The 17,604-nt window shown below is 46.6% G+C and overlaps 1 protein-coding gene across 2 annotated transcripts in view; it reads right to left on the bottom strand.

Moving 5' to 3' along the window:
• Positions 1–1,449, bottom strand: part of STIM2 (stromal interaction molecule 2) — a 100,790-nt gene extending 99,341 nt beyond the window's left edge. For both annotated transcript variants that reach the window (XM_088482961.1, XM_088482962.1), the window contains exon 1: positions 974–1,449. In XM_088482961.1, the coding sequence (XP_088339087.1) occupies positions 974–1,220 (247 nt within the window). In that variant the 5' untranslated portion in view covers positions 1,221–1,449. The remainder of the gene's footprint in view (positions 1–973) is intronic.
• Positions 1,450–17,604: the final 16,155 nt, after the last annotated feature.

Below are 17,604 nucleotides of genomic sequence, written 5' to 3'. Positions count from 1 at the left end.
TTGTGGAAAGGAAAATGTATGCTAAAATGTGTCATGCATGCAGTTTCCCATTCAGCGAGGGCACTACTTAGCACCTAGCCTGCTCTATACCGCAATGCTGCTTATTCTCTCCCAGAGCAGGATTGCTAATGCTCTACAGACTGGCTTTTTCCAAGGTGCAATGCCTTATCACCATCATTCACAGGAGAAAGAGAAATGACAAATGAAAATGCAATATCTAGAGCAGGTTCTAAAGAGAAAAAATATGTAGCATTAAAGCTGACACAAGAGTAAATATTGGCCTGTCAGGGTTATCAGTAGGCATTGTAGGGGCTGGGAAGGCGGTGGTCTTTCATCCCAACCGGCTTTGCTTTATTTGTTGCTTTTGCTTATGGATATAAGGGAAGTGTATTATTTTCCCCATCTTAAAAAATGGGAGAGGGAGAGGAGAGTGCTCAGATGTGTTACCAGAAGGAGATTCCATGACACCAAAACAGTGATAAGTGTCTAACATTAGTGAGAATAGCTGGGACACTTAGGACAGACTGCATCACAATAATAATTCATATTACTATGGACAGAAAAGTATGATAGAGGGAGGGGGATTACCTGGGTATCCCTAGCAGCTGATCCCACAGGGATGCACTCATCATCCAATGCACCAAGCTGCATGGGCAGTGTATACATAGGGGGGACTGTACATAGGGGTCAGGGGTGGGTGAGGATCCCCGTCACATATAAGCCATGATGATAGAGAGACAGGCACCCACTGCTGTGATAACCCACCATGCCCACCCCATCCTGTGCTGCTGCTCTCTGGGGGCAGCAATGATCCAGGTGACATACTGCAGCCAATCTCTATTCCCTGGGCTGGCCCACACTGACTGAGGGGCAACTGGGTTACTCTTGTGGGGGTGACCGGGGGGGGCTGGTAAGGAGAGTCACGCTGGAGGTGCCCGTGCCATCGCTGCCCACCATGCCATCCCTGCATTACCTGCCGGCAGCTCCGGGGAATCCCTCCTCCTGCGGGGACCGTCCGCCTCACACACCGTACACACCGACACCGGGGGAAGGAGGAGCAGGAGAGCGAGGAGCAGCGCCAGGCACACACCGGGGCACTGCCTCCAGCCCCTGGCCTCCCACCAGCCGGACACCCTCTGCTGCTGCTGCCGCCGTCTCTTCTTCCTGCCCGCCGCATCACAGCCGCTCATGTCTGACCGTGTAGCCGCGGCTGGGGTCATCACATCTCGGGTACTGGCGGCTGCGGCGGGGGGGGGGAGGGGGACGGAAACCGATCCGCTTCCACGCGCCGCCGCCAACGGCCCCGCTGCTGCCTCTCGGACACAGCGCGAGCCCCGGTCCGCCTCTCACTTCCCTCAGTCACTCTCTCACGCGCACACACAGCACGGCAGCCACCCGGCGGCTTCCCCCAGCCACACAGCACGGCAGCCGCGTCATCACCAGGCGGGGGCGGGGACACCGCAGGATGGGGGAGGAGCACAGTTCACTCAGGATGGAGAGTGTGGGAGGGGCTGGGGAAGGTAAGGAGGCGGGAAGTGGGAGGGGGCAGGGCGACTTTAATGTTGGGCCTGGCTGCAGGGAACTAGAGCCGCGGGGCGGTGCCGGACAGTGGAGGGCGTGACCAGGTTTATGGGAGGAGTGGGCGGTGACAAGGTGATGGGGGCGCGACTGTGGGATACGGGGCGGTTCCAGTCCTGCGGCTCAGTAATATAGCAGTAGGTGTGTGAAGTCATGGAAGGTGTGTGCGCTGCTTTACAAAGGGAAACTTAAAAGCTGACGAACTCGGCGATCACTACAGTGTCTCTTATAAGGCAGGGCAGTCACAGAGAGCTGCCATGCTGTGATGCCAGTGTGATGATCATATACAGTGTCTCCTAAAAGGCAGTGCAGTCACAGAGAGCTGCCATGCTGTGATGCCAGTGTGATCATATACAGTGTCTCCTATAAGACAGTGCAGTCACAGAGCGCTGCCATGCTGTGATGCCAGTGTGATGATCATATGCAGTGTCTCCTATAAGGCAGTACAATCACAGAGCGCTGCCATGCTGTGATGCCAGTGTGATGATCATATGCAGTGTCTCCTATAAGGCAGTGCAATCACAGAGCGCTGCCATGCTGTGATGCCAGTGTGATGATCATAGATATGCAGTGTCTCCTATAAGGCAGTGCAGTCACAGAGAGCTGCCATGCTGTGATGCCAGTGTTGCTGTGGTGGTCATATTAGGCACATGTGTGCAATGACCGAACACCAGCGCGTGAGGCCGGTGACACGATGAGAGACAGATTTTTGTCCACTTACATTTTAAAATTGTTTACTATGACCCTTCAAATGGGCTCTCAAGACCCACTACTTCATCAAAGCCTTCCAGCTATCATTCTAACTCCTTGCTACATGCTCCTTCGTCCCCATCTGTGTCAACCCAGTTTGTCTTCCCCCATCTTTTTAGAATGTAAGCTCTCACGAGCAGGGCCATCTACCCTCTTGTGCTTCTCCTTACTATAGTGTCATTTACTTCTTACTCACCACTAGGGCACCTAACACTTGGTTGCTTATGCTCTGTTGCTTATCTGGGTGATATGGTCGCTAATGTAGCAATATATATTATCCATGTCCTGTATTGTATTGTTCTGTAAGTCACTTGTATACAATTTGTTTTTGTACTTTGTAAGGCGCTGCGGAACACTTGTGGCGCCATATAAATAAATGATAATAATAATAATCTGCAACTTCATTACTGACATTTTACACTTAGGTAACACTTACAGTATATTGCAGTGGGGTAGCCATGGGGAGTGAAAGCACCACCAGCTGGAAATCAGCATCTAATTGGCGCCTATGCTGGTCCCAGTAGTGCAGGCATGCTCATTCTTATATATTTTTATTATGGCAATGACTGTTGCACATTTTCTGAGAAGAGGGAGTTACTATATTTTCACGGGATGATGATGCTCTGCGCCATCATTAACATAAGCAGCGGTAGGCAGCCTGTCATCTGATTGGCTGCGCTACTGATCTGTTGCTACGTTACTGACCTTTCAGTCGTATGATTAACTGAATTACCACAGTGGCATTTTTTTTATATGTTTAGAATTGTCCTCCTGTAGGCTTTATATATGTTACAGTTCCATGTGGGGGGTGCTGGAAAAAAAACGCATTAAAAATGCAAATGAATGGGTTAAAGAGAAGTGTAGCAACAAGGTGCTACGAAACCCATGTAGAGTAGTCATATTACAAATTTTAAAACGACCAATGCGAAGACTAGATACAAGTCACTGACTTCCGCAAATGTGCTTGAACGGCCACCTGGGCACATAGGTATGCATTGTAAACACAGGTTTAGTCACAAAGGTGTTATAGTGTCCCTATTATGCCACGCAGTGTCCCACAATTACCATTACTAGAACCTATGGCTCCTGATGACTCTGTGGCTGTTGTTCTCGTCTTCTGTTCGACCTTGTGTGTGGGGCCCTAGACCCCAGCCACACCCTGTTAATCCGGCCCTGTTCTCATTTGACTACGACAGATCATTAAAGATCGCTCCCTCCCTGTCTTATTTAATATCTCTCTTCCTCATGTGTCTATTTATTTTATCAGCCCTTGATTTTATCATGGAAACACACTTATAAAAAGGAAATGAGTAAGGGAATCTAAATCCAGTGTCTACACATATGATTTGCGAGTGGGAAAAAACTTTTTAGGGTATGTCACCAGTATAGCAGCCATCTTGAAGTCGGCCATCTTGGATGCAACTCTAATTTTTTAATTGGGAATGTAGTCATGTGACCTATCATGTCTCTTTATTCATCCTTGAGTTTTAACTGATTTTTCCCATTTTGAAAAAAACAAAATTCTGACCCTAACGCTCAAATTACCGTCCCATTTCCCATGCCCCTCCAAGCGACTGGAGAGACTTGCCTACATTCGCCTCACATACTTTTTTAACTCGCACAATTTATTGGACCCACTTCAGTCAAGCTTTCGTTCCCAATACTCCACAGACAGCACTGACAAAGGTAGTGAATGATCTGGTCACTACTAAGTCTAAAGGCCATTACTCCCTTCTTATTCCTTTAGATCTCGCTGCTGCCTTTGACACTGTTGACCACTCTCTTCTCATACAAACACTACAATCCCTAGGTCTTCGGGACACAGCCCATTGTTGGTCTTCATCCTACCTATCTAATCGCTCTTTCACTGTTCGCTTTTCTGATTCTGCCGCCTCTTCGCTACCTCTATCAGTTGGAGTACCACAAGGCTCAGCTCTTGGCAAACTAATCAATTTTTTTATTTTCAGTATAATCTGTATGCGGATGATACTCAAATCTATCTATCCTCCCCAGATTTGTCACTATCTGTGCTGGTCCTTGTCACTGAATGTCTTTCTGCCATTTCATCTTGGATAGCATCTCGCCACCTCAAACTCAATATATCCAAAACAGAATTAATTATATTTCCACACTCCAATAGTAGTTACCAACCTGATATCTATTTCACTGTTGACAGCTCGACAATCAACCCCACCCCACAAACTCACTGCCTAGGTGTCATCCTTGACTCTGAACTGTCCTTTGTTCCCCACATTCAATCTGTCTCAAAATTGTTACATACATCTAAAAAACATATCCAAAATTTGACCATATTTTACACAAGACACTGCAAAAACTCTAATCCATGTACTCATTATTTCCCGCATTGACTATTGCAATAGTCTTCTTACTGGTCTTCCTAAAAACATACTCTTGCCGCTACAATCCATTTTGAATGCAGCTGCGAGGCTGATCTTCCTCACCAAATGTTCATTGTCTGCTGATTTGCTCTGTCAGTCCCTCCATTGGTTACCGGTCTTCTACCATATTAAATATAAAATACTTTTTCTTACACATAAAGCTATTAACCAAACCACACCAACATACATCTTTTCACTTATCTCAAAATATCTCCCAACCCGACATCTCCAATCCGCACAAGATCTGCTTTTCTCATCCACACGCATTACTTGTTCCCATGCACAGTTACAGTACTTTTTTCGGGCTGCACCCACTGTGTGGAATGCCCTCCCATGCACAATAAGACTTTCTGCTAATCTCCAAACATTTAAGCATTCCCTGAAAACTCACCTCTTCAGACAAGCTTATCAGATTCCAGAACCGCCCATATAACCTTCATAGCTTCCCTATATAATTATATCCCTTCTTACAGTCCACACATAACTTCACATATTTTCTCTTTCTTCACTTTCACATCCTCCTAACCTTAGGCCAACTTTGCTGTGTGACTGGATCATACAGTTCACCAATAACCTCTGCAATCTGGCTGGACCAATTTGCAATATGTAGCACCTATCTTTGTGTATCAACACCTATTTCCCTATAGATTGTAAGATGGCGAGCAGGGCCCTCTTAGCTTGATGTCTGTCTGTTACTACCCAGTTTTGTTCTATTAATGCTGTTTTCAATTGTAAAGCGCAACGTAATATGCTGCGCTATATAAGATACTGTTAATAAATAAATAATTAATTAATGACAGTGGCACTAACACAAACAGAACATGTTGAGATTGTCTTGATATCTGGAGAAAGAAGCAAATGTGCTATTGCAAATTATTTCAATCAACGTCACCCAAATAGGCCACCCATTACTCACAGTGTAGTTGCCAAACTCCTTGTGCAGTTGCCAAACTCCTTGCCAGAGTTAAAGATCAGTTGCCTATAAACCAAAAAGTGGACAACAAAAAACTGTTACAGATGAAACATCAGCAACTGCTTGTTATCAGAGGATGGGTCATATCCTAATTTCTTCCAGCAAAATGGTGCCCCACCTCATTATAGGACTCATTGTCAGGGAATATCTTGATGTACAGTTTCCCCAAAGGTGGAAAGGTCCAGTTCAGTGGTCACCAAGATCCCCAGATTTAACGTAGATTACTTTCTGTGGGGTTACCTGAAGAAACGGTTGTCTTTTTTTCTGAGATAGATCTTTTTTTGTTTCTGTACAAACTCATCTTTCCTGCACTTGTTGCAGTTGCTACTTCAATTTATTCATTTCTTGGACAGAGTCTTCATTTTGGACAGAGGCCCTGGTTCAGAGCCGGACGCTCTGACAGAGCGCTGGCTCTGAACCAGGGCCGGTCTTTTTTTTTTAGAACGGCCTCCTGGCCGCTTGCATAGCTGTGGGTGACCACCCACAGCTATAGCAAGCGGCCATGAAGATGGTTGCGATGGTCAAGACCATCGTGACCATCGGGCTTGCGACGAGACCCTTGTGGTAGGGTCTCGTGGCCGCAAGCCCCAGAGAGATTTCGGCTCTAACAGAGCCGAAATCTCTCCCACTGACATCACTCGTGATATCAGTGGGGCCGCCCCCAAACGGAGGCGTTCACATGGGAACCCCTTCGTTTGAGCAGCCACTCCCCCAGCCCGCCCACCAAAGGGGGCGAGCAGTCACTCAACATTGACAGCTCGCCCCCTTTGTTGCGAGACCCGGAGCGACGGAGTGCCTGTCGCTATCCGGGTCTCGCGCATGCGCACGACGGAGCCGGCTCCGTCGTGTGCATGCGCACTGGCCCACCATCGACCCGGTTGCGAGCGCACAGCGCTCGCGACCGTGTCTGAATCAGGCCCAGAGTTCTTCATAACATCATTATTTCTTTATACATAGCTTTTATTTTAATTTCTTCATTTAGCATTATATTTCTCTCCAATCTTTTTATATGTTTTTTCATTTTCTATTAATTTTTGTCTAGTCATGGTTATATATAAGCTTTGTCGTTTTAAGTGTTGGTTTTTGTTTTTGCATTATGCTTGTAGGATTCCCTGTCCTTTTCTACTCATTATTCTTTCTTTCACATATTCTTTTGACTCATTTTCTATTTGTTTCTTTTCTTATTCGGGATAACATTATTTGTTTATTCACTGGTTCATTTTACGTCACATCACTTTTTCTTTTTCTGATTTATTTTTATTTTGCACACTTTAGATGTTATATCTATTACTCGCCATTTTCCTGCTACCCACAGTACCTGAGCCACAAGCCCCTGACATCTACACGGTGGTGGGTGTTGCCTGGCAATGGACACGCTCACTCTGTCAGAGGTGAGCAGGGACAGGGCGACGTCACCAATAGGCATCCATCCCGTACATGCGGTGTGGAACGGGCGGCTGTACACGGTGGGTAATGTCTAAATCCCCTTCACGGAGGGGACCCTGACGTCATCAGCCAGTGTCCAGCGTCATTCCCTGCCATCCAAGTGGGCATAGAGGGGGAATATAACCATGTGGCGAGCGCAGCGACCCACCGTGCCGAAGCGTGGCGAGCGCAGCGAGCCCGCGTGGGGACAACAAACTTGTTAAAGTGGGGACAAAGTACTTCTGTAGCTGACTCTCATGGGCAGGAACTGCACTTCCACCCTCACTCACGTCACTTTCAGGTCCCTAGCGCGAAGGGGAAATACCGCCAACCGCAAATGGTGAGCTCTCTGTTACATAAAAAGGAGTAAGTTGCTTTGTTTCTTTGCTGTAGGAAATTGTTGTTTTTTGATATATGTCTTGACAAAGGTGCCTACGAGCACCGAAACGTCGACATGACATTTTGTACTCTTATTTAATACAAAGAGTATTTTGCATTTAAAGATCTGGAGTGCCGTTCCTTTCGTTGTAATGGTTGTATGAGGGTGCTTGTCAGCTTTCACGGTTCTGGACACGTGGGCACATTGACCACATGGACTAATGAGTGCCGGTCACCTGTTATATATATACTGTAAATATATATGTGTGTATATATATATCAATATATACAGTACATACTATATAATAATACAGATGTCTGCTTCTTTTATGTGCTGTAATCCTGTGCTTTGTGCAGCCCGGAAACATTGATTTCTTATATGAATTATTCTACATAAAACTATTTTAAAATTCTGGAGTGCCATGCCTGGTTTGTACTACTTTAGTACCACCAAGGAGGTCTATATATATAATACAGCCAACGGCATAAACACCATGGGGCCTGGACAGTATGTTATCACATCCATCCGGACAAGCAGGGGCCTGCACTCACTTGTAGGATAAGCATGTAGATTTATTGAATAAACTGCAGGGATCAAAATATCATGTCAAGTGCCCGACAGCTATTTCAACCACCCACTGGCAGTATCCTCTCGGATGGAATATCTTTGGGGGCGATTCAATTGAATTGGACATCCCCCGCTGGGTGTGTATATGATTGGGCACCCAATGGAGCAATTCAAATGTTGCTCACTTTGGAACACTTAAAGCTACGGGTGGACACATTTCTTCTCGCAGCCTCCTGAGGTGCAAGTAAAAATGTGTGCAAAGTCCGTCTGGGCACCCTAACTAGTTCTTTAGATGGGTTTAGCCGCTTTGCTAAATTCAGTGCTTTTAGACGTGTTACATACTAATGGGTGCCAAAATGGAGAAACAATTGAATTGCTCCATCGGGCACCTATTCGTTTAGATGCCTAGCAGGGGGCGCGCAAAACAATTGTATTGCCCCCTAAGTGTCTAAAGTAGGGAACACACTGATAGATATATCGCCCATTCCCTTGAACGGCGCAATATATCTATGATGCATCTGCTGGTGTGTTGTACAGCGGATCTGCCTCTGAATTACGTCGTTCACAGACATATCCGATCTGCTGTGCAGCACAGCAGATGAAGATAAATCTTGCAGATATATCGTTTCATCTGCTGGACGACCTGCCTCTTGCCCGTGCACATGCTACAGGGAAGCAGCGGTGAGTGACAGCTCAACTGGATGGGTACATTTAAATGCCTGCCCAGTTGTAACGTCAGCACTAACTGCGCAGACACATCACCAGAATGATTAAGTATGTATATGCTTACCAATCGTTAGGTCGACGGGTCAGCCAAAATACTTTCTCGTTGGCCTACTGTGTATCCAGCTTAAACCCCATGTACACTAAACATATATACTTCCATCCCCCTCCCAGTGCTCACCTGTATATTTTTGAAAACCTCTTGTTCCTCCTGGAGGCTGGACCTTGTCACACACAAAACAATGCTGTCAGTTACAGCAGCAGCAGCTAGACTGTCACAGAAGGTCACTGACTGATACTGTCAGACCAGCCAGCAGGGAAAAGAAAAAAAGTGTTCCTAAAAGGGGAACTCTCAGACTGGTAGTCTCAGTGGTGGATCTAGCCATACATGCCTACCCTCCCGGTTTTCGTGGGAGGCTCCCGATTTTTCGGGTAACCCCCCGCACCCCCGGAAGGGTAGGCATTTCTCCCGCATTCTGCCCACTTCCTAGTGAAGTGGGCAGAATTAGGAGAATATCCGCGGCAATCGCGGGTCTCCGTGAAGGGGGCGGGGCTTAAGCTGTGATTCTGCATGAATCACAGCATTTGGCCCCGCCCCCTATGTAAATTGTGCCCAATCGCGGCAATTTTACCGTGAGGGGGCGGGGCTTAATGACGCGAATCGTCAAGCCCCACCCCCGTCGGCCCCCTGCTGCATCTCTTACCCGGGCTTCTCCCGGGAAGAGAATGTTAAAGGTAGGCAACCCTGATCTAGACTTTACTTTTAGGGGGGCGGTTTAAGAATTAACACTGACTCCCCTCTTTACTCATTACTCCTCCCGCTTACAGTTCTGCCCCTCCCAAAGGGCACCGTGACCAGAACCCCCCAACAATAATATTACCCACAGAGCAGACTGGCTTTCCCCAGCCCATATGTGCACCATACCCCCCTGGTCCCCCCCAATAATAATTTGCCGCACAAAGGCTCCGCCCAGACCCATATGTGCACCAACCCTCCTCCCCAACCCCACCTGATATGCTCCAAAAAGACTCACAGCACTCTTCAGAAAAGTGACAGGCAGGAGAAGACTTGCCCACAGTGCCTGTCAGCCAGCCCAGCCCACACAGCCCAGTGACAGTCTGCTCCGCTGCTCAAGTGAAGATGGCGGCTGCCTCGGCGGATCCCAGCATTCTCACTGCGCTGACCTTGGCAGGGGGGCCAGGACTGGAGACATTGGAGAGTCTGTATTTGTGTCTGTCACATGACAGACCATCGCGCTGGTGCTGCACCGTGGCCACCTGCTCAGCTGCACTGCTTACAGGCAGCAGCAGCTAAGCTGGCTGACAGGACACTAGTTGCGACTGGTGTAAATAAGCAGGTGGGACTTTTGAGAATCGGGGCTGTGACCCTGATTCAGAGCCGGACGATGTGACAGAGCGCTCGCTCTGAATCAGGGCCGTCCCTCTGAATTTAAGAGCGGCCTCCTGGCCGCTCGTATAGCTGTGGGTGACCACCTACAGCTATAGTGAGCAGCCAAAATGATGGTCGCGATGGTCAAGACCATCGCGACCATCGGGCTTGCGACGAGACCCTTGTGGTAGGGTCTCGTTGCCGCAAGCCCTGGAGTGCTTTTGGCTCTATCAGAGCCAAAAGCACTCCCACTGACATCACTAGTGATGTCAGTGGGGCCGGACCCAGACAATAGGTGTTCCCATGGGAACGCCTCCGTCTGGGCAGCTACGCCCCCGGCATGCCCACCAAAGGGGGTGTGCTGTCAATTACTATCGACAGCATGCCCCCTTTGGTGCGAGACCCATAGCGACGGCTTGGCCGTCGTTATTCGGCTCTCGCGTATGCGCACGACAGAGCCGGCTCCGTCGTGCGCATGCGCACTTGGCCAACATCGTTCAGCGCTCGCGAGCGGGTCTGAATCAGGCCCTGTGTGTACAGGGGGGCTGTCGCCCCCCCCTGGAACCGCCGGTGGGTAGTTTAAATATTACATTTTAAAAAAATCACAGTGTCTCCCCCCCAAAAAAATACTAACATATAACTTTTAATAAATTCCTTAAAATTAGGTCAGCTAAATATTTGGTGATTCCCGGGTCACTTGACCCAGGATATTTTTCTGGGCCTCTTTTCCACTGAGCCGCGACCCGGGTGGACCCAGCAATAACCTGGGTTATTGCATGCAGTGGAAAAGGGGTAAAAATCAGATATGTTAGTGTTCATATATCTCACTATTAGCGACTGTTATGTTATGTAATATCATTTTGCCGCTACAATGTGTGCACAATAAGTAACTATATACACACACATGTATTCATAGAGGTAACTCAATTATAAATGTCTTAACTACTAAGGATTGTGACCAATTGATATGTTTTAGATATAACTCTTTAGTCATTTGAAGAAAATTCTGATTTCTTATTTGTCCAACACAATAGGGAAGGAAAAGGTATTTCTCCTTCCTTATATACCATGCGTTAAGTGCACATTTTTCCCCCTGTATTTCCAGAACCAGGACCGGCTCAGAGCCCAGTGCTGGTTGAGTTTAATACGGGGGACCCCTACGTCAACTGTCCCCCGTATTTTGGCAACCAGAACTGGTCCTGAAAAGCCTGGTGCTGGTTGTGCTTCTTACGGGGGACCCCTACGTAGTTTTTCCAATGTATTTAGCACAACCAGTACTGGGGCTCCAAAGCCCGGAGCTGGTTGTTCTTTAGGGGAGGGGAGAGGAGGCACGCCATTTATAAAAAAATTTTACACAGAAGCACAGACGGGTCTCACTGATCCCGTCCATGCTTCTGTGTTTATGTATACACAGATACAGGTATCACAGATCGTTCAGATCTGAGCCTGCATAAGTCTGCTGCTACCTCCCCTAGGTCCTGCTGCTTGCACCATCGCTGCCGCTAATGCCCATGGGTCCCGACCACAGCTAATGCCCGCTAGCCCCCGGGTTCCGGCCGCAGCTTACAGCTGCTTCCTTCCCCCGAGCCCACTGCCGCTACCGCCCGCACTGACCTGCCATCGTGGTGCACCCAAGTGAAGCCACAGTGAGTACACCTGATGTAGGCTCCTAATGAGGCTGTGCATCAAGTTGAAACTTCGTATCTCTATAATGGCAGATTTGTGAGGTAATAGTTTAAAAACTATAACTTTCTCAATTACCTAAATCCCAAAAGCACCTACCCTGGAATAATAGCTACCTAATAAAACAAACCCAAAGTGTAAATTTGCCCCCTACCCTGAGTTATGCCTTCCCAAATATCCCCCATAGAGAACAGAAGAAAATTGATCCTTTGACAGTTGGAAATATAAATTACTCCCAAGTCCTAAGTTTTTATGTTTTTGCCCTGAAATTTGGCATGCAGCACCGAGCGACAGTTCTACCAGCCCATGCCAAATTTCAGCTCTGTACCTCTAATAGCTTTTGAGGTGTAGCCCTTTAAACACCATGCCCCATCGGAATTTCTGTATGGGAAAATTCATTTTTTTCAGAGAGGACCCCTACGCCGCTCGTCCCTTGTATTTTGGCAACCAAGACTGGCTCTGATTAGCCTGCTGCTGGTTGTGTTTAATACAGGGAACCCCCTACGTCATTTGTCCCCTGTGTTTAGCACAACCAGCACTGGGGCTCCAAAGCTCGATGCTGGTTGTGCTGTGGAGGCACGTCATTTATTTTTTATATTACACATTCAATTTTTAAAACAATACATGGATGGATCTCACTGATACGTCCATGCATCTGTGTCTTATTGATTTAATTTTCTAAGGTGCATGCCCAATGCCAAGTGAGTCCCTCTGTCGCGCGCTGATGCTTCTGTGCACGCCTGTTGCTGCCACTGCTCCGCAACCCCACTGCTGCCACTGCCCCACACACCTGCAGCCTGCCCCCTCAGCCATCTCTCCCTCTGCACTCTTAAACACCTCCTGTGTGCTATCTGCTCCCCCACCCGTGTTATGCTGGGCATACACTATACAATTATCTGTCAGATATCTGTCCAATCTGGCTTGTTGGAATGAAAACCTGGTAATGTATGGGAGCAAATTTCACCATTTTGTGAGTGACAGCAATCTCACTCTGTGAGAGTGCTGAATCTGCAGTTAACCACAGGGTGTTATGGTATACCATATCTGTATTGCGCAAGGAACACGTCCATTAAGCCGTCAGCCTTAATGATCGTAATTTCATTGCTTTTTTTAGTTTGAGTGGCACAAATTCAGTAGGTTTTGTGAAATTTCAGATCATGTCTAAGAAGCTTTAATTGGACATGTAAGGATCCTTGTGGAGATAAAATATAGCAGACTAGTACAGCTCCAACATTCTTCAATGACTAATGCCAGCTTTTTTAATTCCCTCAAATTTATTTCCACAGAATTGATAGTGAGTGGTGAAACAGGAATCGAAGAGAGACCTAACAGTGCATTATCGGCAGCATGGCATCGTTAATGAGATCCCCAGATTGAGCCATCCAGTGTGTATGGGCCTTAAGGCTGAGGTTGAAATGAAATTAGATTGGAAAATGGTCAAATGATAGGCACAGGTCTGGGCAGGTAAGCAAGCAATGGTAAGGTCAAAGGGTTAATCCAAAACACAAGCAGAGATAATACATAGAGGATCCAATAATGAAATCCAAACTACAAGCCCAGAACTGACTAGGTGGAACCCAACACCAGCAAGGTGAGAGTGGAACTGAACGTATTTATGTGAACTAGCCATTCAGCTCTTGGTTAGAAAACATATGAGCAACACATGACTGTCGGTGCTGCTGACCAGCTGTGATAGCTGAGCAGTAAAGAGCCTAGCAAGGCTAGTGAATCTGCTGCATAAGAATTCCTGTCAGCTCAGGAAGGCAAGGTGAATATAGTTGCCTAGCAATCTCAGTACACAAAAGCACTACTGAAATACAACTACAGTGCATGCTTCTGATAACAGACAGAATGTAACACCATCTCTTAGTAAATAAACCCCTAAGTGTGGTTTCAATTGCAAAAATGAAATGTAATAAGGCGTCCATAACTTTATCGCAATTAAAGACAATATAACAACTTACAACTAACTTATACTAAAATAAAGACACAGACACAGACTGCTTTGGTTAATTTGTCATAACTTGCTTTTATTGAAGGTATGACCCTGAGCTTTTAATTTACTTTTGGGAGGCAAAGAAGGATGCTACAAACACTCAGCTCCAGCCATATGTTACTTAACCAATATTAGGGAGCGAGTGATATGACCCCCTGTGGCCATTGTAAGCTGAGCTGTGAGGACTCACAACCCCCTATAATACTGCATAGTATGAGCGTGTCGGCAGAGACGGATGCCCAAAGTCCTACCGCAGAGGTAGGCCATACTATGACTCTTCAAAGGATTTGTGCTCCACAACGTTTTCTTACGCGGCCGCTGGTTTGTAGTACCTTCTCGCCACCACCAGGTGCAAAGAACCGGAGCCTGCCACCCAAACCAAAACACAAGACCGCATCCAAAAGAAGAAACAGCACCCAAAAATACACCTACCCTAACTCTGACAATGTACCCCATCAGAGCGAAAAACTTGAGCCTGTTCTAGCCGCAAACTTGGGTGCCACACCACCAAACCCGGAGACAAAACAAGAAACAGCCTTATTAATCTTTCTGCAAGCCTTATTCAAGGCCAAAAGGTCTCTAGAAACCCTCCACATATGGTGAAGGACAATTTCAGACCACACCAAGCACACCCCAGGCCACTGCGACCGTAGGGCGGCCAAGATCAGATCAACTTTCCAATATCATTGTGATTAACAAAAGGAATAGTCACCCCAGCGCACAGGAATACAGTCAGCAGAAATACAATGTAGGAAATAATAAAAGTGAGCCCTGTGTGGATGGTTATCCACTATGTGAATGTCCGAAAAAAAACAAAAAAAACAAAGATAGTGGACTGTCTAAACTTCAGTTGTAATTCACCACAGTTTTTAAAGGAAGGAGTGTTTCTTCAAAATATTCAGAACCATATGTTCACTGAGATCTTCAAACTCCACAACATATCCGTTCATAAAAAAGAGAGAAAAGGACCACCATAGTGCATTATCATTTAATATGAATTATTCAAATAAATCAAAATAAAAACAATTCCACCATGCTGATAGTAAAATTAAAGGCGTACCAGAGAATGTGGGGGTAAACGAATACACCTCAAAAGCTTGTATAACACTTCCTGGGAACAGGAATCCGTGGAATATCAGCAACCTCTAGTGTCTCTGAATGGTCCCCACTTCCTGGATCCAAGCCTTGTACTGGAATACCAACGCGTTTCAACTAAGTCTTAAGTCTTTTTCAAGACTTAAGACTTAGTTGAAATGCGTTGGTGTGACTATTCCTTTTGTTATTCACATGCTTGATTTGGGGTATATATAGGGATTACCCCCTGACACCTATAGCTGCCTTTGTGATGTGCTGGCCTTTTCACTATTTCCAATATCATTGCCTCCAAGGTGAATCAGCAACCATGACGGGCTCCCACAGCGCTTCTATGATGAAACAGAAGGTCCAAAAGAGCCGACCAATGCATACCTTGGACCCCAAACCACCGAACCTGATGACCACCTAATAACAGGGACGCCCTTCTTGCCATCCCATGCTTTTCAGCCCAATAAATAAACAAATGGCCCACAAGCCACACTTGTTCAGAAGACACGGACAAAGCTGTAAAAGAACAAACAGACTTAAACGGCAGTAATCATAACCTATAAAACAAAAAGGATAGGGAGGTAACCAAGAAGGAGAATGTTAGTAGCAATACCCAAGCGAAGGAGAAAATCCAAAAAACCTCCCATGAGCCGTGAATAATAAGTAGGGGTGTGCACCAGCCACTTTTCGTGTTTTGGTTTTGGATCTGGATCTTTCTTCATGTTTTGGATCTGGATTGGTTTTGCCAAAACCACCCTTCCGTGTTTTGGGTTCTGGGTTTTGTGCTTTGGATCTGTATTTTTTTTTTAAAAAAAGCATAAAAACAGCTAAAATCACAGAATTTGTGGGTTTTTCTGCTCCTATGCTATTATTAACCTCAATAACCTTAATTTCCACTCATTTCCAGTCTATTCTGAACATCTCACACCTCACAATAGTGTTTTTATGTCCAAAAGGTTGCACCAAGGTAGCTGGATGACTATGCTAAGTGACACGAGTGGGCGGCACAAACACATGGCCCATCTAGGAGTGACACTGCAGTGGCAGACAGGATGGCAGTTTGAAAAACTAGGCCCCAAACAGTACATAATGCAAAGAAAAAAAAGAGGTGCAAGCTGGAATTGTCCTTGGGCCCTCCCACCCACCCTTATGTTGTATAAACAGGACATACACACTTCAGCAAACCAATCATATCAGCGCCAGGGTCTGCCACACAACTGTGGCTGAAATGATTGGTTCGTTTGGGCCCCCACAAACAAGCTGGCAATTAATCTGTCCCTGCACAAACTGGCTCTACGGAGGCAAGATGTCGTCCTCATCCTCCTCATCCACCGATTCCTCACCCTCTTCAGTGTTGTGTACATCCTCATCCTCACAGAGTGTTAATTTGTCCAAGCTGGAATCCACCACCACAGGTCCCTCTGTACGTTCTGTAGGCTGGTCTCCCTGGAAGAGTTGATAATTCATTTTTATGAACATCATCTTCTCCACATTTTGTGGAAGCAACCTCCTACGCCTTTCGCTGACAAGGTTCCCGGCTGCACTAAACACTCTTTCGGAGTACACACTGGAGGGGGGGGCAACTCAGGTAAAATAGAGCCAGTTTGTACAGGGGCCTCCAAATTGCCACGTTTTACAGCCAGTACAGGTACGGACTGCTTGACATGCCTACTTGGATGCTGTCACCGATGTAATCCTTTAACAGGCAGACGCACGCTTGTCGCTGCTGCTTTGTGGATGCAGGTGCGGCTACAGCCCACACAATTCACAAAGACAGAAAAAAAAATTATTTTTTATTTTTTGTGAAGCGCACTTTGAGGGTTACACCACCCTTTAACAGACAGACGCACGCTTGTCGCTGCTGCTTTGAGGATGCAGGTGCGGCTACTGTGCATACATTTCACATACAAACACAGAAAAAAAGAATATTATTTTATTTTGGTTGGAGGGCACTTTGAGGGTTACACCACCCTTTAACAGTCAGACACACGCTTGTCGCTGCTGCTTTGAGGATGCAGGTGCTGCTACAGCCCACACAATTCACAAAGACAGAAAAAAATATATATATATTTTTTGTGGAGCGCACTTTGAGGGTTACACCACCCTTTAACAGACAGACGCACGCTTGTCGCTGCTGCTTTGAGGATGCAGGTGCGGCTACAGCCCACACAATTCACAAAGACAGAAAAAAAAGAAGAATTTTTAAATTTTTTTGGAGTGCACTTTGGGGGTTACAGCACCCTTTAACGGACAAGCCAGCCGGCCCTTTACTTATGACACAGGCGCACGCTTGGCACAGCTCCTTTGTTGATGCACGTGCAGCCACAGTGCACACAATTCACAAACACAGAAAATAATTCCTCCACCATTCTGTCAGTGGTGACAGTATCATATGCAGTGACAGAAGACATGTCAGAAATTGTTGGCACGTCCTTCAGTCCGGACCAAATGTCCAAACCGGCCCTTGACTTATGACACAGGTGCACGCTTGGCGCTGCTGCTATGTCGATGCGCGTGCGGCTACTGCGCATACATGTCGCACACAAACACAGAAAAAAAAGAATTGTTTATTTTTTGTGGAGTGCACTTTGGGGGTTACACCACCCTTTAACAGACTTATGGGGCACAGGCGCACACTTGGCGCTGCTCCTTTGTTGA

This window comes from Taudactylus pleione, unplaced genomic scaffold (assembly GCF_031769625.1).
Source record: "Taudactylus pleione unplaced genomic scaffold, aTauple2 ptg000302l, whole genome shotgun sequence".
NCBI lineage: Eukaryota > Metazoa > Chordata > Amphibia > Anura > Myobatrachidae > Taudactylus > Taudactylus pleione.
This window is presented reverse-complemented; position numbering and strand designations above follow the sequence as displayed.